At 33.4% G+C, this 27,667-nt stretch overlaps 5 protein-coding genes across 6 annotated transcripts; 3 read left to right on the forward strand and 2 right to left on the reverse strand.

The window, feature by feature from the left end:
- The first annotated feature begins 6,808 nt into the window (after positions 1-6,808).
- On the forward strand, positions 6,809-10,763 carry LOC108854771 (probable galactinol--sucrose galactosyltransferase 5). The gene is made up of 5 exons (XM_018628422.2): positions 6,809-7,806; positions 8,362-8,737; positions 8,858-9,035; positions 9,230-9,597; positions 9,934-10,763. Exons 1-5 carry the CDS (start codon positions 6,953-6,955, stop codon positions 10,489-10,491), a joined length of 2,334 nt encoding a protein of 777 aa, XP_018483924.2. The 5' UTR covers positions 6,809-6,952; the 3' UTR covers positions 10,492-10,763.
- Positions 10,764-12,762: 1,999 nt separating this feature from the next.
- LOC108854772 (pentatricopeptide repeat-containing protein At5g40400) lies at positions 12,763-14,746 on the forward strand. The gene has a single exon (XM_018628423.2). It carries the CDS (start codon positions 12,833-12,835, stop codon positions 14,696-14,698), a length of 1,866 nt encoding a protein of 621 aa, XP_018483925.2. The 5' UTR covers positions 12,763-12,832; the 3' UTR covers positions 14,699-14,746.
- Positions 14,747-15,561: 815 nt separating this feature from the next.
- LOC108833642 (oleosin 21.2 kDa) lies at positions 15,562-16,601 on the reverse strand. Its single transcript, XM_018607054.2, has 2 exons — positions 16,335-16,601; positions 15,562-16,206 (listed from the first exon to the last, which is right to left on the reverse strand). The coding sequence occupies exons 1-2, from the start codon at positions 16,542-16,544 to the stop codon at positions 15,745-15,747; spliced, it is 672 nt and encodes a 223-aa protein (XP_018462556.1). The 5' UTR covers positions 16,545-16,601; the 3' UTR covers positions 15,562-15,744.
- A 1,992-nt stretch (positions 16,602-18,593) lies between these two features.
- Positions 18,594-21,510, forward strand: LOC108848937 (mitogen-activated protein kinase kinase 3). Of its 2 annotated transcripts, none has more exons than XM_018622407.2 (10): positions 18,594-18,749; positions 19,082-19,193; positions 19,283-19,537; positions 19,616-19,834; positions 19,921-20,058; positions 20,149-20,316; positions 20,413-20,526; positions 20,625-20,732; positions 20,815-20,906; positions 20,999-21,510. In XM_018622407.2, exons 2-10 carry the CDS (start codon positions 19,092-19,094, stop codon positions 21,357-21,359), a joined length of 1,557 nt encoding a protein of 518 aa, XP_018477909.2. In that variant the 5' UTR covers positions 18,594-18,749; positions 19,082-19,091; the 3' UTR covers positions 21,360-21,510. The 2 variants fall into 2 exon arrangements, with proteins under 2 accessions (XP_018477909.2, XP_018477908.2); XM_018622406.2 differs by having other exon boundaries at positions 18,597-18,749; positions 19,079-19,193.
- A 4,242-nt stretch (positions 21,511-25,752) lies between these two features.
- On the reverse strand, positions 25,753-26,073 carry LOC108850671 (uncharacterized). Its single transcript, XM_018624163.2, has one exon. It carries the CDS (start codon positions 26,071-26,073, stop codon positions 25,753-25,755), a length of 321 nt encoding a protein of 106 aa, XP_018479665.2.
- Between the last annotated feature and the right edge of the window lie 1,594 nt (positions 26,074-27,667).

A 27,667-nucleotide genomic window follows, 5' to 3' on the forward strand; every position in this document is an offset into this window, starting at 1 on the left:
GATTGTTAGATCATCTGGATAATCAATATTATTGTTTTAGTCCTGCAAAACATTATAAAACAGTCCTAAACGATTTCTTATTACCCGAATATTTAGTAGAAAATATTATTGTCCTTCAAGTATATTTATTTCACCTGAATTTTTCTTATAGAACCTTAAAACATTGTAGAAATATTCCTAAATGATTTTTGTGAATCTGTAAAACATTTGTTATTCAGACTGAGTTTGTTTAAAACTAAATATTTGAAACCATTTTTTTGTCAAAAGAAACTGAAATGTATTTTTTCTTTTGCTTAGAAATTGAAATGAAAATTTCATCCGCAGATATAATATATTTTCAAAACATCCATTAATTTCTATATTTTTTTCTTTTTGAGAAATAAAAAACATGTAAAGAGATTACGTCTTTAACTTGAAACATGAACGCATGCACCAGAGTTTATCTTCTTAAGTATCCTAACTAGCAGTCTAGCATTAACGGGAAGAATTATTTCTAATACATCAACTTGTGTCAAAATGCTGTTAAATTTGTTCAAACAGAGTTTTCCAAATTACAGGAAGCCACGTATTTATTTAGTTGGCTTTTAGTCAAACAAGTTCCTCTCAAAGTCACATGAGTGCTGATCCTAAAATATTCGAAATTTTAATACTAAATAAAATTCCGAATTCTAAATAATATATAAAAGTATGAAATGTCTGTTTGCCGGTGCAAAAACACATATACTTGCAACTGCTTGACACGGCCGTTAATTTACTTTCGTTACAAGTTAATTATAAGTGTTGGCGTATTTGTGAGAATTCGGCATTCAACTCTTTATAGATAGAGTTATCCAAACTATATGACATGACTTAATCTCTTGGTCGGTTTGTTTATTACAAAAGGAGACAAGATCGAGCAACCAGATTATACGTGGCATAAGCCCCTTACAGGACAAGGACTAGAATGTTATTGACTTCTTATTTAGCTAGTTTAAAAATCAAATCCATTACAAGTCAGCTGACCAACCTTTTGGTCACAAACGTCATTTGATTTCACAAATGCTTACATTTTTCCACCTATTTTTTTTACAAGTTAACGTCTCTTAATATTTTCCGTTTTTTGAAAATGTCAATGCTTAATTGCCTATACAATAGATGTCAGAGAATTTTCCCAGATCTACTCGATCATATATGAATTTGGCAAAAAAAAAAAGAATTAGGCTTTTGGAGGTATCATTTATAATTATCAATAGGTTCACCGGTGATGATAACTTTACCTTTCACCCTGACATTCGTGAATGTAAATTTAACTATTATATTTCTTACACGTATCACGTATGGTTTAATAAACACTAAATGCATACTCATTCTAAGATTTGAAGTGGAACGGTTTACACTCTCTCTACTTTCTCCTCTGCCTTCTCTCTTCGACTTCCACCGCTGTGACATCGTCTCCGGCCGGCGGTTCCGGCTTCTCTAGCCGCCGCCGGTCCGGCTTCCGTTTTATATTTCTTTCTTTTCCTCTGTTGCATGTCGTTATCGGTGGAGATGAGATATTCGGGTTCCCTTTCCTATAGTTTTTTCCTGTGCCGGGATGAGGTCGCTTGTATAGAGCCATCGTCGCCGGGTTTTGGTCCCAGCATCGCATCTACTGGTAGATGGATGGTTGGCTTGTTGACTCTGGGGCTGCGCCGTGTCTTTTTCGGAGGTGGTCGCCGGCTATTGTCGTTTCTCGTAGTATACTTATAAAATATATTACTTTCACCATCCATAAAGATGAATTTTTAGAAAGAAAAAAATTTCAAAATAGACTTTTTATATTATCAGTGTTTTTATCAACTAATCATGATTAATTGCAAACTTAAAAATATTTAAATTTATTAAATTCTTATGGTAAATAGATAATCACAAAATTATGTATTTATAACTAAAATTTAATATGTTTTATTGATATATCTCTGAAAAATCCAAAAATATATATTATTTTGGTACAGAGGGAGTATGATTTTAAGATATTATAATGCAATTTTTTAAAAATATAAATATTCAAAATTTAAACCTTTAAATTAAGTTTTAAAATCAAATAATAGAAACTGTTTCTATAGTTTCACAAAAACATTTAACTATTATTGAAACCCAAACTATTTTCATTTTTTCAAGAAATATATTAAATAAATATATCTAAATTCTGAAAGGTTTTAAATTAAGTATATTCTAAAAATCTAAAACCCGATCAAATGTAAAACTAATTTTAAGTAGATTCCTAGGTAATTTTATGAGATTATCTTTTGTTTTCAATGGAAAATGCCAAAATTTCTTGTGAAGTTTGTGGAGTAAATATAAATTTAATTTAGTGTAAAACTAATAGGTATGCTATCTAGCAGATTACATAAAAAGTCAAAAGAATAGATATGCGGAGAAGTTTGATGTCAAAACAAACTACAGTAGAACCTCTATAAATTAATAATGTTGGGACTTTGAAATTTTATTAATTTATAGAGATATTAATTTACAAAAGTTTCCTTATTTATAATTTTTCTATTTTTAAATATTTTTATTTATAAAAAAAAATATTTTATTTTACCGTATGTACATTATTTAAATTTTAGAAATTTGACTTTCATATTGTTTTATTATCTTATTTTGTGTATATTTTTATGTTACATAGAATTGTTAAGTGGTTTTCGGTATAATTTTACCAAATATTATTAAAATATATTGAAATGTTAAGAAAAACAAAGAATTTTCATTGTGAATATAAAACCAACAATATAATATTTAGCTTGTACTTATATAAAAATTATATATAGATAGATTATTAATTTATGATTTTAAGGGGACTATATATTTACATAGAAGTTTTAAAAATATTATTATCTTATTATTTTATCGATTTGTGTTATATTTAACACTAGTCCAATTTGGGACCGGCAAAATTTATTAATTTATAGAGATTATTAATTTATAGAGTATTAATTTATAGAGGTTCTACTGTAACTGAAGAGTGATTTTAGTGTAGATTTTTTACTGTCCACATTTTAAATATCAGTAAAAAATATACACAGACGTTTTTTAGTTAAAAATTACCAAAATATAAATTTTGTGTTTTCTGAAAATGAAAATTATAAGTTTTTTAGATGAAAGTAGAGAGCAAAGAGAGGAAATGGGTTTTTGTTAGTGTAGTGTGACAAATAAAGAGATAAAAATTCATGTTTGAGCTTTAAAAACTTTAAATTGGCGTTCATAATTTTCGAAAAATGATGATAAAAATATCTCAGGTCTTTATGACTTTATGCAATTTTAAAATTGCAAAAATGAAGTTGTACTTTTGTAAATACTGAAAAATTTAAAGATTACACTGATTATGTTTCTTTGAAAAAAATCCTAGCCGTCAAGAGAGAAAAAGAAAGATTTTCATAGTTTCAAGCCGATAATCGGAGGCTTCTCCAGCTCCGACATCGGCTTGTTTAATTCGTTTTGTATCTCTTTTTCGGATCTGTTTCGTTTCCAGTCGCTGTTTTATTGCCAATTTATTTTGAATCTGACAAAGTTTTTTATTGTTCTTTTGTATGCTTCTTCCAATTGGTTTGGAAAGACAAAAATTTTGGTTCAGTTGAACTGTTTAGAAAAGGTAATTGACAGATCTACTGCGGATGGTGGCGACTGGTCTTACCGGCTTCAATCGTTGATGGTTCTTCATTCGTTGGTGATGGAGTTCTTGCTGCAAACTATGGTTACTTCGAAAGGCAGCATGAAGTTCTATGGAACGTAATTTTTTTGACTCTGATAATAGAGTAAAATAAAGAGTTGTCTTATCTCGGTGGCTCCTACTGGAGTAATAAAAAAAGAACTAGATTTTGATCCGCGCTTCAAAAGCGCGGGTATTATTTTTCACTTTTATGAAGTATATTATTTGTTTGTAATTATTGAATTTATTTATTTTAATAAAATTTTATTTATAATAAATTCGACACATAGAGTGTCTCTGGTAAACTATGTATTTCTCTAGTTTTGTTTTATTCGCTCTTCAATCAACATATTTATTTGGCTTGTTGTTAAAATAAATGATTATAGACTTTGATCTCTGCACCTCTGCGGATGTATATTTTAAAAAATATGATGATATTTGTTTTTCATATGATTATTAGGGTTTGGCAAAATGAATCTGAGGAACAGAACTGATACCAATCCGTAAATATAGTACCAAACCTGAACATAAATTGATTAAATATTTGAATTATTCAAAATTTTGTTAGTTAGAGAACCGAATTAGATCGGAACCGAAGTATTCGTGTACCTGAATTTATCTAAAAATAGATTTATATACTTATATATTAATTATTTTATATTTAACGTATATAAAAGATCAAGAATGATATTTTTTAATTGGTTTAAAATACTTAAAAATATATATAGATAGTCAAAAACAAATATCTGAAATAGTTAAAGTATACTCAAATCACCAAAAATATTTAAAATAATTATTGATTTCGTATCCAAAATTTTAAATCAAACCAATTGATATGTTAAGCTTAGGTATTCTGATATATGTTATTTAAATAGGTTATCCAAACTCAAATCAAACCCGCAAAGATCCGAATCAAACTCAAACAAAAATTTAGAAACATCCTAATAGGACTTAAATCTTTGACCTCGAAAACCCGAAACGCAAACCGATCAGAACCAAACCCGTATGGATGTCTGAAAATCCATCCTTAGTCATTATTATATATCGTATAATTTCATCATATAATTAATCGTATTTTATATGTACCATCATATAAGTAATCATATAATTAATAATATTTAATACATATCATCGTATAAATAATTATATATATTATATTTTAAAAACTTAATATGAAATATAAAAACCATAACTTGAGTTGTTATTTCAAATTGGGCTTTGTATTGTATTTTTCTTATATATATTGACAACATTCTTTTATAATAGACTTAATAACTTAAACCCATTACTTTTTCTATTTAATACTACTATCTTTGTTTCCAAACAAAATTATTTTTTTTTAAAAAGACTACAATCCATGTTTCCAAACACACCAAATTTTTTTAATACTCTTATCCAAGTATCCAAACACACCGAAATTGTACTTCAGATTTAATAAGATAGATGACAATCGTTTTCAACTAACTCTGAAGCGCGATACTTTTGGATTAATACGAAGATTATCTCCTTTGAGATTCATCTATTCCAGAAACAAATATGATGCTTTTATATGAAAAATCTTTAGTCATCTATACGTAAAATAGATGTGTTAGTTTATTTTGGATCCCTACTGGTGTATCTCTTTTCTATGTTGGTTTTCATTGTTTAGAATTCTTTACCTTGAAGACTTAATAATACAATTCAGCGACAAAAAGAAGTAAAAGTAAAATGTATTAGAAAAAGTTTAATTTAATTTTAATTTTATATTAGAAAAAATATTAAAACAACTCCCTCTGTTTCAAACAATTATTCAATAATTATAACATTAGAAACATAAAATGTACTTCCTCCGTTTCTTATTGTAAGTAGTTTTAACAAAAAAAATTGTTTCACAATATAAGTAATTTTAATATTTCAATGCAACTTTTGTGTTTATTAAATAGTGTGAGACAAATTAAATTATGTGGACTATTTTATAATTGGTTGATGTTATATATTAAATGATACTTTTTAACAAATAATTACTTTCTTAATATTAGTGATTTTTGTCAAAATTATCTACAGTTTGAAATAAAGAGAGTACTTTTCATATAATGATGAACCAATTTATTTTTTCTAAAAATTCTAAGAACTATCTAGAGGATGACATGTAAATACAAAAAAATGGTGTAATAATTCATAATTAATATACAGTATAACTTATATAAATTAATAATCTATAAATTAATATCTCTATAAATTAATAGAATTTTATAGTCCCAAATTGAGTTTTGGTTCAATTAATATTTCGATAAATTAATAATCTCTATAAATTAATAAAAAATTAATTTTAGTGTAGTCCTAACATTATTAATTTATAGAGGTTTTACTGTATAGGGGATATTATATGATGATTTCATCTTGATTAGTGTTAAAAGAAAATAAAAATAGATATGAAGGAATCAGTCAGAGACAGAGTAAACCTAATTTATTTTCTGTGGACAAAAAAAACCTAATTTATTTCCTATATCAAAGATAAATAATTGTCTCAGAATCGGATATAAAGATACATTAGCATAGGTTCATATCAAATCTTTAAATGATTATATACACGTTTCCATTTTTAATAAAGGAATGTGATGGTTTTAGTGAATCAAGTATTGTAGGCGTTTCAGAAACATTAAACATCCGAATCAATTAGACATGTAGTTTAGGCAATAAAATAATCTAATTGAAAATAAAATACTATAGATGTATTTTTCTTAAATAATTGTAGGAAAGAAAAATAAGTGAAACAAATTGAATACATATTTCAATATTATTGTCATAGATTCATTGGTCAACCGACATGAATTAGTTTGGTCGGTAGACAAATTAAAAAATGGAAATATGATACTTTTTTTTGTCAACAACGGAATTATACAATATATACAAACCAAAAATTTGCCTAAAGGCCATGCGTCTAGAACCGTCTGTATTAAATATTTTAATTCTCTTCTCATTAATTACTAACTACCAAATCTAATGGTAGCAAATCAAACGTACCCCACTTACAGATTTCAAAAGAAATCAAACAAATATATCAAAATATATGCAAAAGAGAGAATTAGGTCCCACTTTCTTACTCATTCCCTTACATGTCGTCATATCAAATCTATATAAGTATATTGACATTTCCAAACTCTCTTCCAATCCATAATCTCATCAGATAATCGCAATTAGGGGAAGTTTACAAGATCCATTTGTCTCCGCGACTATATAAGTAAGTTCGTTCTTCTTCCTTCACCAAATCCAACTTAACCTAAAACCCACTCCATCACAGCTAAAATGGCTCCACCGAGCGTAATTAAATCCGACGCTGCAGTCAACGGCATTGACCACTCCGGAAAGCCACTTTTCCGGCTAGAGGGTTCCGATCTCCTAGCCGATGGCCACGTTGTCTTAACCGATGTACCGGTTAACGTGACTGTCACTCCTTCACCTCACCTAGCTGACAAAGACGGTGAACCGGTCGACGCCTCCGCCGGTTCATTCATCGGGTTTAACCTCCCCGGCGAGCCACAAAGCCGCCACGTGGCGTCCATCGGTAAACTCAGGGATATTCGATTCATGAGCATATTCCGTTTCAAGGTCTGGTGGACCACCCACTGGGTCGGTTCCAGAGGATCCGACATCGAGAACGAGACCCAGATCATCATCCTCGAGAACTCCGGGTCGGGTCGTCCTTATGTTCTTCTCCTGCCGCTTCTCGAAGGCTCTTTCCGTTCATCCTTTCAACCCGGAGAAGACGATGACGTGGCGGTCTGTGTCGAGTCCGGGTCGACCCAAGTGACCGGGTCGGAGTTTCGTCAGGTTGTGTATGTGCACGCCGGTGACGATCCGTTCAAGCTCGTGAAAGACGCGATGAAAGTGGTTAGGGTTCATTTGAACACCTTCAAGCTTTTGGAAGAGAAGACGCCGCCGGGAATCGTTGATAAGTTCGGGTGGTGCACGTGGGATGCGTTTTACTTGACGGTGAACCCTGACGGTGTTCATAAGGGTGTTAAGTGTCTCGTCGACGGTGGTTGTCCGCCGGGTTTGGTCCTGATTGACGACGGTTGGCAGTCGATTGGACATGATTCCGATGATATCGATGTTGAAGGGATGAGTTGTACCGTCGCCGGGGAGCAAATGCCTTGCAGGTTGGTTTATTCCGGTTTACTCTTAAAATTGTTAATTTTGAATTTTAGTTAATCCTGTCTTGTTTATAACGGCTTAGCTTTCTTTTAATTCTGATCTGAGTATAGTTTTAAAAATTCAATCCGATCTGAGTATAGTTTTAAAAATTTAATCCGATCTGAATATAGTTTTGTCTTCTTTCTAACGGTTTAGCTTTGTTAATCCGGTTTATTTTTTACTTTCTCAACTGTTACTGCGAATATTAGTTATTTTGTCTTGTTCTAACGGTTAAGTTTTATTAAATTTCTGGTACAAATTGGTTCCTTATTGGTTTGTCTTCACTTGGTTTTTAATTCCTTTCACGGTTTAATCTGGTATAAATTGGTTTTCACTTTGATAGTTTTTTTATTTTGGCGTTTTTGTACGGTTTAGTGTGCTTTATTAACAAGCAGTATGTTGAAATTTGATTTTTAAACCATAAACACTCGTGAGATTAGTTTGGTTTGTTTATTTAGATTCTATTTTGTATTTGATTTGGGTTTTGAAATCTTAACACCGGTTTAATATGGTTTTGACAGGCTTCTGAAATTTCAAGAGAACTACAAGTTCAGAGACTACGTCTCTCCCAAAGACCAAAACGAAGTCGGGATGAAAGCTTTCGTCAGAGATCTGAAAGATGAGTTCTCCACCGTTGACTACGTCTACGTCTGGCACGCGCTTTGCGGTTACTGGGGAGGTCTCCGTCCCGGAGCTCCTACTCTTCCACCGTCAACTATTGTCCGGCCAGAGCTCTCACCGGGGCTTAAGTTGACGATGGAAGATCTCGCTGTTGACAAGATCGTCGATACCGGAATTGGATTCGTCTCGCCTGACATGGCGAATGAGTTTTACGAAGGTCTTCACTCTCATCTTCAAAACGTCGGTATTGACGGCGTTAAAGTTGACGTCATCCACGTAAGTATCTGTCTGAGTTAAACGGAGATTTTTGGATTTTTTTCCGATTTCATTTCATGTCATAGACACGTGGTAGATGAGAAAAACTTGATTCGTGACAAATCTCTAAACACGTGGCAGATATTGGAGATGTTGTGCGAGAAATATGGCGGGAGAGTCGACTTGGCTAAAGCTTACTTCAAGGCGTTAACGTCGTCAGTGAATAAGCATTTTGATGGTAACGGCGTTATCGCCAGCATGGAGCACTGTAATGACTTCATGTTCCTTGGAACCGAAGCCATCTCTCTCGGTCGTGTTGGTAAGTTTTCTACTTCAAGCTGTAATGGCTTCATGTTCCTTATCATCTACTACTACTTTGTTATTTCTCTAATCTAGATTGTTATTGCTACAATATGTTGGACTACTTTTTATAATTCTTATAGATTTGAGCTTTATTAAATGATTATTTGAAATATAAATTGATTATTTAGTTGGATTTGAAATTGGCATTAGGTGATGACTTTTGGTGCACGGATCCATCAGGCGACATAAACGGCACATATTGGCTGCAAGGATGTCACATGGTCCACTGTGCCTACAACAGTCTTTGGATGGGAAATTTCATCCAGCCTGATTGGGACATGTTTCAGTCCACACATCCTTGTGCTGAGTTCCATGCTGCTTCTCGGGCTATTTCTGGTGGGCCCATTTACATCAGCGACTGCGTGGGCCAGCACGATTTCGATCTCTTGAAGAGACTCGTTTTGCCTGACGGTTCGATTTTGAGGTGTGAGTACTATGCACTCCCAACTCGCGACCGTCTCTTTGAAGACCCTCTTCATGATGGCAAAACCATGCTCAAGATTTGGAACTTGAACAAGGTAATAATTGTTTCTTTTCACTGTCTCATTAGTGTGCTCTCTTTAAAGCATGATTAGGTAGACAACCGTAGTCCATTATAAGTTATAACCTCTCTAGTTAGCTAATATTGATTTTAACTGGGTTTAACTTGATCTTAGAAGACTCTTAAGCTTGATTTAATCTGAATACTTGAATGGAATATGGTATACTTGTGGCTAGTTCATACCGTAAGCTATATTGAGAGATCTTGTTAGGCTCTTTCTTTATGATCTATTATTCTAAAATGTGTTTTTTCTGTTTATGATCTTTCTGTTTGATTCGTTATAATTTTTTTTTCTTGTTCTGTTTTTTCTTAGTACACTGGAATCATCGGAGCATTCAACTGTCAAGGAGGAGGATGGTGCAGAGAAACCCGACGCAACCAATGCTTCTCCCAATGCGTTAACACTGTAACCGCCACAACAAATCCTAAGGACGTTGAATGGAACAGTGGGAACAACCCGATCTCCATTGAAAACGTCGAAGAGTTTGCTTTGTTCTTGTCTCAATCGAAGAAACTTGTGTTGTCTGGACCAAACGATGATCTCGAGATCACTTTAGAGCCTATCAAGTTTGAGCTCATCACCGTCTCACCGGTTGTCACCATTGAAGGTAGTTCGGTTCAGTTTGCTCCAATCGGATTGGTTAACATGCTAAACACTAGCGGTGCGATTCGATCTTTGGTGTATCATGAGGGATCCGTTGAGATTGGAGTTCGTGGTGCTGGAGAGTTCAGGGTTTATGCATCGAGGAAACCTGTGAGCTGCAAACTTGATGGTGAAGTTGTAGAGTTTGGATACGAAGAATCAATGGTCGTGGTTCAAGTGCCTTGGTCTGCACCAGAGGGTTTATCTTCAATTAAGTATGAGTTTTAGAGTTTTCGAAGGTGCTTATTTGTATCCTTCTAAACTCCTTAATAATGAGCTCCGTGCCGTTTCTTTTTCTATATGGTTTCTGAGAGTGAACATCTAATATTTACCCACTAGGGTATAATAAGTTATTGGCTTTTTAAGTGATTTGGTTTTGAATTGTTCTCGGTGGTGTAATTTGTACTGCCAGTATTATTTTTCATATTTATTTGTGAAAGATAATATTTGATGTTTCAGTTAAGTTGAGGCTCAACTATTGAGCTTGATTTTCAATGTCAGTTTTATTTCTAGCTTATTGGTTGAGAATTTGAATAATACATCTATGTTTTCAATTTAAGTTTCTAGACGGAATGAAATAAATAATTTAGACGTGTAATTTTTACTTTTTTTGGTGTAAAGTGTAATTTTTACTTTAAAAGATTGTGAAATCTTTACTAACCAAAATTCAAATTCACGTTCTATGTTGAATTATTATAGTGAATAATGAAGTTATTCATGAGCTGTTTTGTGTAAATTTTGCTAATGAAGAGGTCTCGTGTAATATATTTGCTTGGACGTTATATTCAGTTTTTTTTTGTTCTAACCGCAAAAAAACATCCGTTAGCTGCTGAAGTTACAACAATCTCTAGACACATAAACTAAAAAACTCTAAACATATAGTCATGTAGAAACTATTCATAACGACTAAACTCTATTCGATCCAGAAAGTAGAAAAGTAGAAATCAAACAATCTCCACGATCCTTTGTTTAAATGATCCTCACGATCCTTTGTTTAGTGAAAAACAAAGTTCCACAGCACAGTGAAAAACAAAGTTTCACAGCACAGAAGAGTCGAGGAGCAACGAGAAAAATCTTCCAGGGATACACACTAAAATAACTTTCATGCTAAATGAGCAAGAAAGCACAAACGAATAAATGAGCAAGAAAGCACAAACGATTACATGATGTGCATTGAAAAATTATACATAAGTTGTGGACTACCTTCTGATTTATTCTATAACAATAAAAAAAAGTTGTGGATAAATTCTAATTTATCCTATAATAATTTCCATGTACCAAGTTTGATTGAAAAATATTACATACCAACAATCAAAAAAGTTTTGATTAAAATATGATCGCAAACATTTTTGAACATCACTCTTAAAATTTCCAAAAACATAAATTCATTTCTTTTGGACATCAAATAAACATTTGTTTATGAATCTTGTCGTTCTTTTAATTTTATAAAATTAGGCTGACTTTGATGTATAATTTCTTAAACCTTTTTGAAATTAAAATACAAGACGAAACCATGAATTAAATTCAAATCCTCCGTTCATTTCATTCGAATTCTTCATTCCACCCTTTCTATTTGAGTTGTTAGTTATTTTCAAATAGACTGTTTTGAGTTTTCAATTAGAGTAGCGATCCAACTTTTCTTGAGTTTTCAAGAACTGAGTTCTTTTTTCAAGTATTTTCAAATTGTCTGTTTTAAGTTTTCAATCAGTTCGAAATTAAAAAGTTCAAGCATTTCGTTGAGTTTTCAAGAATAGAGTTTTCAATCAGTCAGATTAAAAAATATACATAGATCTAAAATTTCAAGATCTATGGTTTTTTGCTTTTTTTATTTTTGTTTTTGTTTTTCTTTTCTTAAAATTTTATTTCTTATAATTTTTTATTGTAGCCCAGTTCAATCCATCAATTTAAAAATCCATCGAATTGGAAAACAATTCAATACTAATTACAATCACAACGTCGTACATGTCGAAGCGGTCAGCCACTATGCGATCATATTGTGTCGCTGCATATACCAACAGAATGGAGCGGCCGACTATCTCATCTTCACCATGTTCGTCCAGTATATGTACTTTCCAGCCTTATATGTTTTCAACTGAATTGGTCACATTCTATGGCGATAAGAAGAGTCTACTAAATTTTATGGTGATAAACTTTACTTGGATAATCCAAATCCTCCACACACACATCCATAAATCATGGTATTTGATTTGTATGTACAGTTGATTCGGATTACATCGTGTTAGAAATAAGATATTACTTGGATAAATACATATCGCCAATTGGTTTTAAAAATATATCGTTATTCTTATACATTGAGAGATTTGAGATAATGTATACAATGTTCCCAAATAAAATTAAGTAAAGAAGGAAACCATAATTTGAGTTAGGCCGAAAATAAATAACTCTTCTGTATACGCGAAGCCCATTCCAAATAGAATGAAAAGCCCATTATAAAACTCAACTTCCGATTTGGAACGAATTAAAAGTCCAAACATTTTCGAATCTTTCATCTGTGTTTCTTCTTCTTCTCTCATTTCTGCTCTCTCTCCCTCTCCTTTCGCCTTCGTTTATGAAGCGAGTACCAGCCATTAATGCTACCTCTCTTCTCAAACGAGATTTCTCTAACCACCTCTCCTCCTCCTCCTCTTCGTTACAGCTAATCCCCCGATGTGATGACCCACCTAAACCAATCATCCTCAACCCGCTTTACAATCTACTTCCCAACACTCAAAACCCTAACCGAATCGTCGACGTCATCTGCTCCTCTCTCAATCAACAACGCGACTTCCTCCCATCCAACCTCCACAACTCGGTCAAATCCCTGATTCCTCATCTCGGCCACCGCGAAATCTCCAGGGTTCTGCTTAGGTTCCAATCAGACGCCACTCGAGCTCTCTCCTTCTTCAATTGGGTTAAATCCGATTCGGGTCTTACCCCGAACGTCGGTAACTACTGTCTGTTGCTTCACGTTCTCGCTTGGTCAAAGAAGTTCCCTTTAGCTATGCAGTTCCTCTGTGAACTGATTGAGTTAGTCGCTAACAAAGAAGAAGAAGAAGAAGAAGATGTGTTTAGTGTATTGGTTTCTGCTACTGATGAGTGTAATTGGGATCCTGTTGTTTTCGATATGCTCGTCAAGGCCTACCTGAAACTAGGTTTGGTAGAAGAAGGCTACTCTGTTTTTCGAAAGGTGGTTGCTTTCGGTTTTCGTGTTAGTGTTGTCACTTGTAACCATCTCTTGAACGGTTTGCTGAAGCTGGATCTAACGGATGACTGTTGGCGAGTGTATCGCGTCATGCGTAGAGTAGGGATCCTCCCCAACGCTCATACGATCAACGTTCTAACCAATGTGTTCTGCAACGGTTCGAGTTTCAACCAAGTTAATGAGTTCTTGGAGAAGATGGAAGAGGAGGAAGGGTTTGAGCCTGATTTGGTTACTTACAACACGTTAGTGAGTAGTTATTGTAGGAGAGGAAGGTTGAAAGAAGCGTTTTATCTTTACAAGATCATGTACCGGCGTCGTGTTGTGCCGGATTTGGTTACCTATACGTGTCTTATCAAAGGTCTTTGTAAAGAAGGGAGAGTCAGAGAAGCTCATCAGACTTTTCATAGGATGGTAGACAGAGGGATTAAGCCTGATTGTGTCTCTTACAACACTCTTATCTATGCTTATTGTAAGGAAGGGGTGATGGAACAGGCGAAGAGGCTGTTACACGAAATGCTTGGGAGTAGCGTTGTTCCGGATAGGTTTACTTGTAAGATTATAGTTGAAGGGTTTGTGAGAGGAGGACGGTTACTTGCGGCTGTGAACTTTGTCGTCGAGCTTACGAGGTTAAGGGTTAGAGTCCCGTTTGAAGTTTGCAGCTTTCTGATGGAAAGTTTGTGCCGGGAAGGTAAACCGTTTGCAGCGAAGCATCTGTTAGAAAGAATCACCGAAGAGGAAGGTCGCGAGGTGAAACTAGAGACTTACAACAGCTTAATCGAGTCTTTCTCTCGTTGTGATGCTATTGATGAGGCGTTGCTTCTGAAAGGGGAACTCACAAGTCAGAACCAGGTGCTAGGTGTTGAATCTTACCGAGCTCTTATTGGCTGCTTGTGTAGGATTGGTAGGTACCGTGAAGCCGAGTCTTTGATGGTGGAAATGATTGATTCTGAAGTGAAGCCGGATTCGTGTATATGTGGGGCTTTGGTTAATGGATACTGCAAGGTGTTGGATTTTGCTAAAGCTGAGAGTTTATTGAGTTTCTTTGCTGTGGAGTTTAGAATCTTTGACATAGAGAGTTACAATTTGCTTGTTAAAGCGATTTGTGAAACTGGAAGTGGGTATGAGAAGGTGTTAGAGCTTCAGGAAAGGATGCAGAGAGTTGGGTTTGTTCCAAACACTTTGAGTTGTAAGTACATGATCCAAGGTTTGAGCCAACGAGACGGTTTGATGTAAGAAATTTAAACCAGTTTTTTTTTGTAATAGAGGTAGCGAATTTTCTGTAGATTTAGAGTGAGTTTTGATGCCTTCCTATTAGTTTCTACCAAAGGTAATGTCTGTCACGGTTAAACAACAACATTTAACAGAACCATAGCTCGTATAAGAGACTACTCATGTATGGTTGATTTCGGGTCGATCCATGCTTCTTCAGGAAGCTTATTGATTGATCAAAGATGTCCCAAAGGTGCCCAATTCTGGTATTTGGGGAGCTTTGCTTGGTGCTTGTAAGGTTTATTGAGAGATACTAAACTCGGTATAGAGGCTGCAGAGAGATTGTTTTGAGTTAGAAACTTGTGTGGCAGAATAAAGAATCTGATGAGACTGAAAGGGCCTTGTAAGAGCTTCAGGGTGTTAGCTAACATCAAACATAGCAATGAGATTTATAGGTTTGTTGTTGGAGATTGGTCTCACCCTGAATCAGAGATAATACAGAAAAAGCTTAAAGAGATTAGAAAGAAGATGAAGAATGAATCAGGTATAAATGGAGAACAGAGTTTGTTTTTTTACGTGATGTTGATGAAGATGTGAATTAGGATATAAATGAAGAACATAATTTGTATTTACATGATATTGATGAAATGATAGCAAGAAACTTGCAATGGCGTTTGGCCTTTGGTAACTAATTAGTCCAATGCAGACTAATTCTGATAAGGTAAGTATGAGAATATATTTGATGGAGAAATGTACCAGGAAGACTCGTTATTAGGGATTCAAAGAGGTTTCTTCCTTCTCAGAAGGTTCTTGCTCTTTCAGAGATTGTTGGCAGTTTCCGAGTTCTCATCTGGAGTTTGTCATATAATTACTATTACACCCATATATTAACAACCATAGTTTCTGACATAAAGACGATGTAGAACTTATTGACCATTGAAGTACAGCACTGACGAGAGTTTATGCTTTTAAAAAGACACCGCACTGCACGGTTCTTGACTTGAAACTAAAAGATAACAAAAGAACTTAACATCATAGTGAAAATACATAACCCCTCAAACAGAACTTCATCATGCCGCTGCCGTCCTCTGAGTAGTCTCGTGACCCTTGGTAGCAGTAGTAGTAGTGGTAGTAGTAGTATCATGTGGCTTAGAAATATCATATTGTTTTGCTTCATGAGCCTTATCCTGTACGAACTGGCCCATTTCTTTACCTTTCTGTCCAGCGTAGCCAACAGCATCAGCCATTCTCCTCTTAGCATAGTCCAATTGATCAGGCACACTCCCCCTGGTCCTACGAAGGTAGTTCATGACCCACGAGATTGAGCTAAGCCCGGTTAGACCAAACATTCCGGAGGTCAAGAAGCCCGTCGTTGCAAGCCCGATGGTTATAGCCGCTGGGACTATTACCGGGCTGAAGAGCAGGAAAAGCGGTATTGAGATCATTAAACCTATCACCGAACCGGCTAGAAGTAAACCGGCTATGGCAAGTAGCGAACCGACTATAGGGACTCCAACCAGAAAAGATATTACCTTTCAAAAATGACGTTAATTAGTTAACAACTACTGTACTAAAACCAAGACAAAGATGTATGTGTAATGTGCATGTAACTATTTTTGGGTCAATAGAAAGTATATATATCAAAAATGCAAAACGTTACTTGGGTGCTAGATGGGCCACTTTCCGGCATCATGCTCTTGTAGCCACCACCACCGTAACCAGACTGGCCATAACCACCACCATAGCCAGATTGGCCGTAACCTCCAGCACCACCACCGCCTTCAAACTGAATATTCACTCGGCCACCTTCATACGGCGACTGAAATTGCAAGTGCCTATCGGTACGGTCGACGCGATGTGTATCCGCCATTAAGACAATGTTTGAGCAAGTGTCTACTTTTTCTTTGATCTTCTTTTTTTTTTTCTGCTTTTGTTAATTTGTAATAAAATTAAAAGTTCTGAGAAGGTTTCTTTATAGATGGAGTTGGAGAGATGAGAAGAGGACACCTAAGACGGTGAGATGTTAGTGAGGTAGAGGTGTAGCTTTGCATGATTTCCAAGTTTCAACTTCTTTCTTTTCTTCTTTTTGTGTTTTTTTTTTATTTCAGAGATTTAAAAGATGTTTTCGCTTGCTCCGCTGACATAAATTAAAAACAATGCAGAAGAAAGCTCACCCATGCATCTAGTTCGTAATGAAGTTGTCTGAATAGTTTTAAGATACCGAACCTGCAGTGAAATAAGTTTAATGCATAGATTAATAAAACACATTTAAGTCTTATATAAAATAATATTTACTATTCGAAATTTATAATATTTAAATTAATTTATCTCGTTTAGATATTTTCAATTTGTTTTTACTCTAATTAAAAACTATGTTTACTATAACGAATCTCATCTGGTTTAGATTTTTACGGTTTGTTTCAGTCCAGTTTTGTAAATCTTATAAAATGATTTATTTGTTTACTAACACGTGTTAGACATGTAAGAGTTTCTCTTCTTCTTTTTTTTTGTCACTGAGACATGTAAGAGTTTCTCTACTTTTTAAAACTTATTACATCGACTGTAAGATTATACAGATTTAGTACTTTTAAGTTCAATGACTTACTTTGTTGTACTATATAATTAAAAACCCTTTAAAATGTTCATTATTGTTTTAAAAACTTTTCCCGAAAGTAACACGAAGTATATTATACCGAAAGTGATTTGATCAACTACTTCCTCTGTTTCATAATACTTTTTTGTCTTAGTGCATAAGGATTAAGAAAACTAGATTTTTCTAAAAAAAATATTTTAGAATCAGTTAACCAATAATAAAAAGACACTAAAATCTAATTGGTTAAACAGTTTCCAATAAAATTAAAAGTTAACCTTAAAATCTCAAAACTTCATCTAATTTTAAAACAAAATTATCCTTCTAAAACATCAATTTGAAATGGAGGGAGTATTAGACTATACAGGAAGAAAATGTTCAGAAGAAATTGCACAGATCTTTTACCCAGATAAAACAAGCATTTTGTGTTCTCATACTCTTCCGCAATCTTCGATTTTATAACTTTGGAGCTAATTTCTTTTGCTGTTTGTTGAAAACTATTTCTTGTTTCCGGTCGTTTTTCTTAGGGATGGCCGATGAGCAAAAAACCCAAACCGAACCGACCCAAACTAACCAAATCGAAGTTAAACCGAACCAAACCAAACCGTGCTTTTTATGTAATCCAATTGGTTTATGTTTTACTTAACCCGAACGGTTTGGTTTGGTTTGGATTTAAACCGAACCAAACCGAACCAAACCAATAATCCAATATATATAGTAAAAATATATATGATATATATATATATATATATATAAACAATTGTAAATTTTAGTTAAAGTTTCGTTTTTCATTTTTTCATATATCTTTAAAAAAAATATAAATATGATTCAAATAATACTATTATATATAAAATCATGTAGCATAAGTTTTTATATTCTCACTCTGTCGTTCATGAGTTGATTATTTTTTAATAAAATTATAAAACTGATGCCTTCATATTTTATAACCAACCCGAACTACACCGAACCAAACTAGAACATAATAATGTAAACCGAACTAAATCTAAACCAAACCAAACCGAATTAAACCCAAACTGAACCCAAACCAAAACTACTTTGGTTTTAATTGGTTTGAGTTTTATAAAATCCAAATTACTCAAACCAAACCGAACCCAAACCGAACCCGAAACTAAACCGAGATGCCCACCCCTAGTTTTCTCGTGTTTTTTCCATCTACGCTAATTTTGAAAAATGTAATTCCAGGCCTAGAGGAAATATTTGGGCCACTCTGTGCATATTGGGCCATGAGAAAACACAATAACACGGTTCCGAAAATTATAAACTAGACTTCGTGCCGGCTCAAAATTTATAAAATGACAGGCAGTTTATTTTACAAATCACGGAACAATACAACGTTACGGTTTGGGGTTGCTTACGGTTCCGTCTTCCTCATCTCAAAAGGAAGCCATTACCCAAAACACAGACCTCCAAAGAACGAAAAGGATCATCGAAAAGCAACAACACACTTTCAGTAACAAAGAAAAAGTAAGTTTCTTTCTTCAAACATAACTTGTAATTGCAGAAACTGGGAGACATCACTTTACCTTCTGCTTGATTTCTTCTTCCCTGTCTTAACTGCAACTTGTCTGATCCTTAATTTCAAATTCTAGTTTTATCATCTAATTTTTCCATAATAAGATTTGAAATTCTATTCATTTTAATGCTTAGTTGGATTGTGGCTATTGTTTGAGTTGACTCGTCACGACTTTTGATTCGATCCTTAAATGTATAGCAAACGAGGAGATCATGTTATTTAAGAAATAGATCAACTTTTAAGATAGTTAATGTGTCCGAGTTACTTGTCTATGTCACAGAAGAAGTTTCACCATGGCAGCATTGGAGGAACTGAAAAAGAAGCTTTCTCCTTTGTTTGATGCTGAGAAGGGTTTCTCTTCATCCTCATCGTTAGACCCAAACGATTCATATTTAGTAAGTTCTTTCTTATGACTTCCATAGTGAAGAAGTTATGTTATATATATAGGCTTCTGTTGTGGTAAAAGTTATCTTCTTTTGTGAAGTTATCAGATGGTGGAACTGTTAATTTGCTTAGTAGATCATACGGAGTGTACAACTTCAACGAGCTCGGTTTGCAAAAATGCACAACTTCTCATGTTGATGAGTCTGAGAGTAGTGAGACGACTTACCAATGTGCTTCTCATGAAATGAGGGTTTTTGGAGCTATAGGAAGCGGAGCTAGCAGCGTTGTTCAACGCGCTATTCATATCCCTAAACACAGGCTTCTAGCCTTGAAGAGAATCAATATCTTCGAAAGGGTAATTAAAAGTAACTCTCTTTTCTTGTTATCATATACAGTATGTTTCTTTAAAATGCTTATTGATTTGGTTGAGCAGGAGAAAAGACAGCAACTGCTTACAGAGATACGGACATTGTGTGAAGCTCCTTGTCATGAAGGACTTGTGGACTTTCACGGAGCGTTTTATAGTCCAGACTCTGGACAGATCAGCATAGCTCTTGAATATATGGATGGAGGATCTCTTGCAGATATCTTGAAAGTAACTAAGAAGATACCTGAGCCTGTTCTTTCGTCAATGTTCCACAAACTCTTGCAAGTAAAGACACTTTAACTCTCTTGAATGTTCAACTCTTTGTGGTATATAAAAATTCATTCTTTGTGATGATGCTGTTTCGGTTCTAGGGTTTGAGCTACTTGCATGGAGTTAGACATCTTGTCCATAGAGACATCAAACCTGCAAACCTGCTTGTAAATCTCAAAGGGGAGCCAAAGATAACTGATTTTGGCATAAGTTCTGGTCTCGAGAACTCAATGGCTATGGTTAGTGTGATTGAATCTCTTGCTTTAATACCTTTTCAGAGTTTCTCTTAACTTTTTTTTTAATAATTGAAAATGTTTTTGGCTGCAAAGTGTGCTACATTTGTTGGAACTGTCACCTACATGTCACCAGAGCGGATTAGGAATGAAGGCTATTCTTACCCTGCTGATATATGGAGCCTTGGTCTTGCTCTCTTTGAATGCGGCACTGGAGAGTTTCCATATATAGCTAATGAAGGTCCTGTTAATCTTATGCTGCAGGTACTATCAACTTGGCTCAAGTTCCTTTTCCCCCCTTTTACTTTGCATTATATAAATTAAATTTCACTCTTTTTTTTGGTGCTATGTGATTGGAAGATCTTGGATGATCCATCACCAATACCATCAAAACAAGAATTCTCACCAGAGTTCTGTTCCTTCATTGATGCTTGCCTCCAGAAAGATGCAGATGCTAGGCCAACTGCTGATCAGGTTCAAATTTTGTTGCTTTTCTTTGTTTTTTTTTGTTAAAATTTCAGTGCTTTTCTTTGTAATCAGTACTGATGGTGTTTCCTCTGTTTCTTGAACAGCTTCTGTCACATCCTTTTATTACAAAACATGAGAAGGAAAGTGTAGATCTGGCGGCTTTTGTCCAAAGCATCTTTGACCCAACTCAGAGATTGAAAGATATAGCAGATGTAAGTAAGATGGTTTGCTTAGTCAATAAAAAATCTAAATTAAACTTAAAAACATTAATGATCTTGATGGGTCTCTGTTCAGATGCTCACCATACATTATTACTCCCTCTTCGATGGATTTGATGATCTTTGGCACCACACAAAATCTCTCTACACTGAAACTTCCGTTTTCAGGTAACCAAAACTCTCACATTTTCAAACACAAAGCATATATCAATAGTTTCCCGGTTTACGATTAGGTTTGGTTTGTTGTCTTTTTGGTGCAGTTACTCTGGAAAACAATACAGAGGTTCTACAGAAATATTGTCAGAATTATCAAACATCCGCAACACATTAGCAGGAGATTTACCGAGTGAGAAACTCGTTCATGTCGTTGAGAAGCTTCAATGCAAGCCACATGGCGATGGTGGGGTTATGATTCGTGCAATAGGATCTTTTATTGTGGGAAACCAGTTTCTGATCTGCGGTGATGGAGTTCAAGCAGAAGGGCTGCCTAGTTTCAAAGATCTCGGGCTCGATCTTGGAGCCAGACGCGTTGGTCGGTTTCAAGAACAGTTTGTTGTTGAATCTGGTGATCTCATTGGTCGGTATTTTATAGCTAAGCAAGAGCTTTATATCACAAATTAATAGATTGTAAACCACACATGAGAAAAAAAATGTTGTTTTCTTAGTGTAACTAAGCTGTAATTATTTAACTCGGTAAGTTTAACGTTCAAACCGGGGAGAATGTAATCCTAAAAACCTATTGTTTTCTAAAGTAGTGTAATTTTTGGTATATTTGATTGTTTTTCTTTATCAAAGATATATGATTATTATATGTTTAAACTTGTATAAGAAGGTTGGGACAGAGACGAAGGTTTTGTTTATCTTATATATATTCATTAACTTGGATAAAATGTTATGCGTGATTATTTGATAGACACTTTATTAATTTTCTACTTAAAGACATGATTTGATTATTTTAACGTATTGTACAATTCTAAACGTAAATGTCGTTTTCTTGTATAAGTTAAGATTTATTATTATCATTATTAACTACGACAAGAGCGAAAATAAAAAAAAATGACTTCGAAATGACAGCATTGTTGTTCTTATGCTGGAAAGAATATCAATATGAAAAGAACTTAATTGGGATTTAAGCCAATTTACTTGCCGTCAAATATATAATATTTTTAATTCATTTCATCAATACTATCTATTTAATTATTTACTTTAATTTATTAAATATATAATAAACATTAATAGTTATAAGGATATTAATAATAAATTAATTTTAACTGCAAAATTAAACTATACTTTTAGATAACAAAATCTGCTGAAAGAAAACAAACAAAATCTTAGTATAAATTTTAAATATTGTTTAAATTAACGCATAATTAATTTGTAATTAATAATACAGTGCTAAATAAATATTTATTATAGAAAAATAAATATGCTTTTATAATTTTTTTAATTATAATCAGTATTATATTAACGTCATATATTTATAAAATGAAAACCAAAAGACTTAATATAAGCCATGTTCTTTTATCAACCGTTGTGGCAACTGCAGTGTTAGTGTTAATGGAGAAGAAAATAAGTATGGAAAAAATAAAAATAGCCACCAGAAGCGACCGCAGATGCTATGCAAAGTGTCTGTAATGGACACCAGTATTTTCAGCATCATCTTCTGTGTGGAATACATCTATTGCGTCTTAATCTAGCAACATTTGTGATAATTTTTTTGGGTTTCCAATTTAAAATCAATTGGCAATTAGTGGAGTGAGCCAATTAATCTCGTAGAATCCATCATACCAATTTAAAAGAGCATTACCTCGAAGAACTGAGTCTTCTCTGGGCTATCAGCTAATGAGTTGATCGGGTATGTCCAGACCGGATTAATGGGTCAGAATATTAGGCCAGCTCTGATACCATGATAAATTTCTTGTGTTTCCAACTTAAAACCAATTGGTAATTAGTGGAGTGACCCAAGTCCTTTATATATTACTAATATCTCTTTCATATATCTGATGTGAGATCTTCTCTCCAATAATTTGATAACTACGTCTTTTCCGTTTCACTCTACTCTATGATCACGGTTGTTTTTTCTCGATTCTACCACTGCCGCATCGGTTGATAAAAGAACAGGGCTATAGTATGTATCAGAAGGAACTGACAGATCCATTAGTCCGGTAAGATCTCTATCCTATCAAACCCCACAAATTTATTTATTTTGAAGGAAAAATATGCTAGGTCCATGACCGTGAAAGTTAAATATGTAATTTCTCCTTCTTTTCTTATAAATGGTGAAGAACCCTTCCCTTTTCATTTAAAACAATAAAATAATATATAAAGAATTTAGAGAAATCTATTTAGGGTTAATTAATTTTAAGTTAGAAGTCGAGTAAATTTAAAATTTTATATATTTGACTGTCTCGTTCTTAGGTGTCTACAGGAAATGATAATTTTAGTTTAGAAAAAAATACAAAAGAATAATACTTCATGAATTTACTAAGAAAATAAGACATTTGATAGAATATTATGATATATATATATATATTGGATGATATTCGCCTATGTTTTTTATTTTTCTAAAACTACATAAAAATAGAACACACAATTTTTGATTTCGGGAATGTTGATTGTTTTTCACCTTGAGCTAACATTTCATATATGATATGGCTATCTCTATTCATTATTTTTGGAATAAATTTTATTAAACCATATCAAAATTACAATGCTAAGATAATACACAATGTAGGTTCCTTTTTTATTAGAGCTATTTATGAAGAAGTAGATCACTGGTACCCGATTAAAGCTGATGAACAACATGAAAAGCCATTGACTTGGAAGGAAAAAAAGAAATTTGGCTGGAAACCTCTTCCAAACTCATGACTTAAATGTGATATAGCTTTTGCTTAGGACAAAGATAAACATCAAAGTGGAGCCTCTTGGATTCTTCGGAACAGTGAAGGTAAAGTTTTAATGAATGGTAGGAGATCTTTTGTTGGAATCTCTAGTAAGCTTGAAGCATCATTTGAAAGTTGGAGTTGGGTATTCGAGAATACGAAGATCGTCCATTTTAATGCTATGATTAAATCTTCTAAATCTTCAGCTTGGCCTTCTTACAGGTTTTATTCCTCCCACTTATTAGCTTGGTTGCAAGATATTGTTGATTGGAAAGTCCAATTCCATACCCATCAGCATATTATTGGTGCTAAGCTCACTAATAATATAACATGTAAAGTAATCATCCCATGAAAGTTTTGTAGTTGGCTCGAGAACATAACATGATGTTGTGGACATACTAGCCAATGGATTTTACCCATTATTAGCCATGATATATAATGTTTTAGAATATATTTATTTATTGGAGTCTTTTTAGAGTATTTACAAGTTCAAGTATGTTTTGGAGTAATGTGGTGATTTTAGGACATTTTGGAGATAAAGATAAAAGAAGATCATATACAGAGTTGACATTCAGAGTCAAAAATCATTCGACGGACATCATCTATCGTCGATCAACGGCAAAGCACGCAAGGCCCGACTTGGTTCCCACCTGAGTTAAAGCTCAAGTTCCACATAATTACATAACTACCCCTGGAGATTTTAATCTAATATTTAAGTGATCTGCCATTGTATTAGGCAATATACACACGCTTTTTCATACTTTCTTATTCTTTCACAGCAAACATATCTAGGTTTTTAGTAGTTTGGAGAGAAGATCCAAGACTCCTTCAGAGTTTTGTATTGGAACTCCAGGTTTTCTACCTTATTCTATTTATGCAGCTTATTCAAATTATTGCTATGCTTAGCTTTGCTATGTATGAGTAATTTACTCGTTAGATTTAGGGTTTAAATAAGGTTATGAAGGATTAGCCAAACTATAAAATTGCTAAGGTGATAGACGTCCTTCAGGGAATTGATCTTTCTGCTTGTGTTCTAGAATAGCTAACTAGAACCCTGGACTTAGGATACAAGTGGGTCATTGGAGCTCTGATCCTTTCCAGCTGGTGAAGATTCCGTCGAAGTTGAAGGTTATGCTCTTCCTTGATTTTCTTAGCAACACAATAGATTTTGTTAGTCTTTAGGTTTTATTGTGGTCAAGGTTCGGTTTCTCCGGCTTGATTTCAAAAAGGAGGGGCTTCGGCTCTTTTCTTCTTAGTGTTGTGGGTGTTTGAAAGCTAAATGGACGTCACTTATGCTCCCTGTGATTTTTAATCGCTTTCTTGCTCGTGTCTCTTGGTTTGTCTCCGAAGCATTAGATTGAGGTGCAGTATGTGGTTCTTACCAAAGAAAGTTTGGCTTTCTAGGTGTTTATTTTCAATCCTTCTTCGCCGATGGTCTATTTTGCTAGGGTATCTTGTGGTTGTGATGTTGACTTACTTTCTAAATTATCTAGTCAATTGTATATTGTTCCCTTTTGGTATCAGAGAATCTTTGGATTCTGCTAACTCTTGGTTCCAGTTGAAATAGTAATTTCTTGTTGGCTTTTGTCTTTGGGAATATTTGTTACTCGCCGGTTTTGTATCCCAAAACAATGTATTTTGATAGTATGTAAGATTTTAACAATAATACAAATAATTATTTTGCAACAATTTAATTTAATATTTTTATCATATTAAAGTTTGTAATTTTAGCACTATATCATATTATGTAATCCTATAATTCATATTTACCTTGACAATTTTATGCATCACATTTTAAATTTATCTTCATATAATGATTTTAAAATTTCATCATTCAGTTTACAATTTCACAAATTTTGATATTAGATCATGATCTTGCTATTAATTTGATGTAATACAGAATTTACTTATAATTTCATGCAGTGTAAAAGTTTTATATGTATATTACTATAAGAAGTAAATGCTTGATTATTGAAATATATGATGGAAAACTTGTTGATCTATAAAAAACATAAAAAAAAAATAAATAGATATATAAAAACAGATGGAAAAAGAGAATATTTATGCATAGAAGATATCATTTTAGATTGTACAAGAATTATTACGAACAGATAAATTATCTTCATTGTTAATTACTCCCATCCTTGCATGATCATATCAAAGTCATCCTTGGATTCACAAACATTTGTAATGTAATCATCCCATGAAAATGTTGTAGCTGGCTCAGGAACATAGCATGATGTTGTGGACATACTAGCCAATGGTTCTGTGTTCTGTGTTGTAACACCCAGACTCAAATCCATCTCTCCATCAAAAGCATTATCATAATCATCATTCTTAGTGCAATCTGTTTCTTTGGTGTTTGGAGATTCATTCTTGTTTGTGACATGTCTTATATATCCTGCGAGGATGACATTTTGGGGTGGGTTTGCATTTTTATCACTTTGCTTCATTTTCATAAAGTGCATCCGACGTTTTGAAGCATTCCAGCGATTTTTAATAGCATTTTCAGTTCTTCCAGGGAGTTTTAAGGCAATCTTGGTCCATTTATTGCCAAAAGCCTTGTGGGCTTCAACCAATATTTGATCTTCTTTTTCAGTCCATGCGTTTTTCTGAAATCACATCACATCAATAATATATATATAACTGATTGCATTAAAAATATATAATAATTTCTCAAAGTGTTGTATGTGTATTTATATGAGTTAAAAATTAATAATTATATATATCATGATTATACAATATGGATATATTTACACCTACAACTTATTTTCTTCAAAATAATCATTAGAAAATAGCTTACCAAAAAAAGAATCATTGGAATATCTAAAAAGGAAATCACCTTGATGCCATGACGAAGATGGTTATGCCATCTCTCTCTACACTGTTTTCCTATTCGTGTTCCGAGCATAGTTGCGATCTGTTTCCAGTTTTTTGTCCCATAAAGCTCCACTAATATTCTCAAATTTCTATATTTTTACATGTTCAGGACATTAGTATAATACGACTTTGTTAACAACAACAACAAAAATTAGTAGAAAATATATTGTAAAATTTTACAAAATGGAGTTAACAATTATTTTTATTTTTATTATAAAATTGGAAAATAATAATGAAAAAGAATAATGAAAAAGAATGAAATATAAAGACTTACATATCTTCACTTTGATCCCAACCCCCTGTGTTAAAGTTGTTTTCCGTCAAAGCTTTGTTTTTTTTTGCCACTTTATTATTCTTCTCTAGATCGATATCTATAAATGGGTATCTTGGTGGTATTTCTGGTATGAGAGAGTTGAAAGCCGGGAAATTTTGAGTAAAAACAAAACTTCGACTAAAAGGGTCGTAATTTTGGTTTGGCATCACCGATATCGGGATTTGGTAATTAGGGTCAGAATTACTTGTCATAATTGATGAATTAGACCAACCATTCACAGAAGATTGACCTAAATAATCATTGAAACAATTAATATGATCCTTTTGCAGATAAGATAAATCATCACTAGGAAGAGAATTTCCAGTTTCGTTTCTGGTGAAATTTTTGTTGAAGATATTTAACGAGTAATCCATTTCAACACCAAATAAGACGATGCTTATGATGTGTTCTTTTTAAATCAAAAACAATATAAGTATGAAATCAAGATTTTTTTAGTTTGGAACTGGAGAAAGGAAGATATCAAATACTATGACTGGACCGTAATTTATAACTATGAGAACTTCAAGAACTATTTTGATAACTATGGTTCTTTTAAAGGTAAATATCAATATATATAGTTACAAATTCAGTATAATGACAACTTTATTTATTAATTAAGAAAGTTTTGGTCAAATGACCATTAAAAATTAATTATTACATTCAATGACGGTCTAACTTATAAAGTTGTAGTGCCACGTATATTCAAGTTAAAAGTCAAAAGTACCCTGCCGAGTTATTGAATATGTCGATAACTGGGTGAGTTTCCCGTGCTCATTCATGGATATAAATATTTACAAATTCGATAGATTATCACAAATGATTAATATTTTTTCAATATTATAAGTCTTAAAAAT

The sequence above is a fragment of the Raphanus sativus genome, chromosome 4 (genome assembly GCF_000801105.2).
Source record: "Raphanus sativus cultivar WK10039 chromosome 4, ASM80110v3, whole genome shotgun sequence".
NCBI lineage: Eukaryota > Viridiplantae > Streptophyta > Magnoliopsida > Brassicales > Brassicaceae > Raphanus > Raphanus sativus.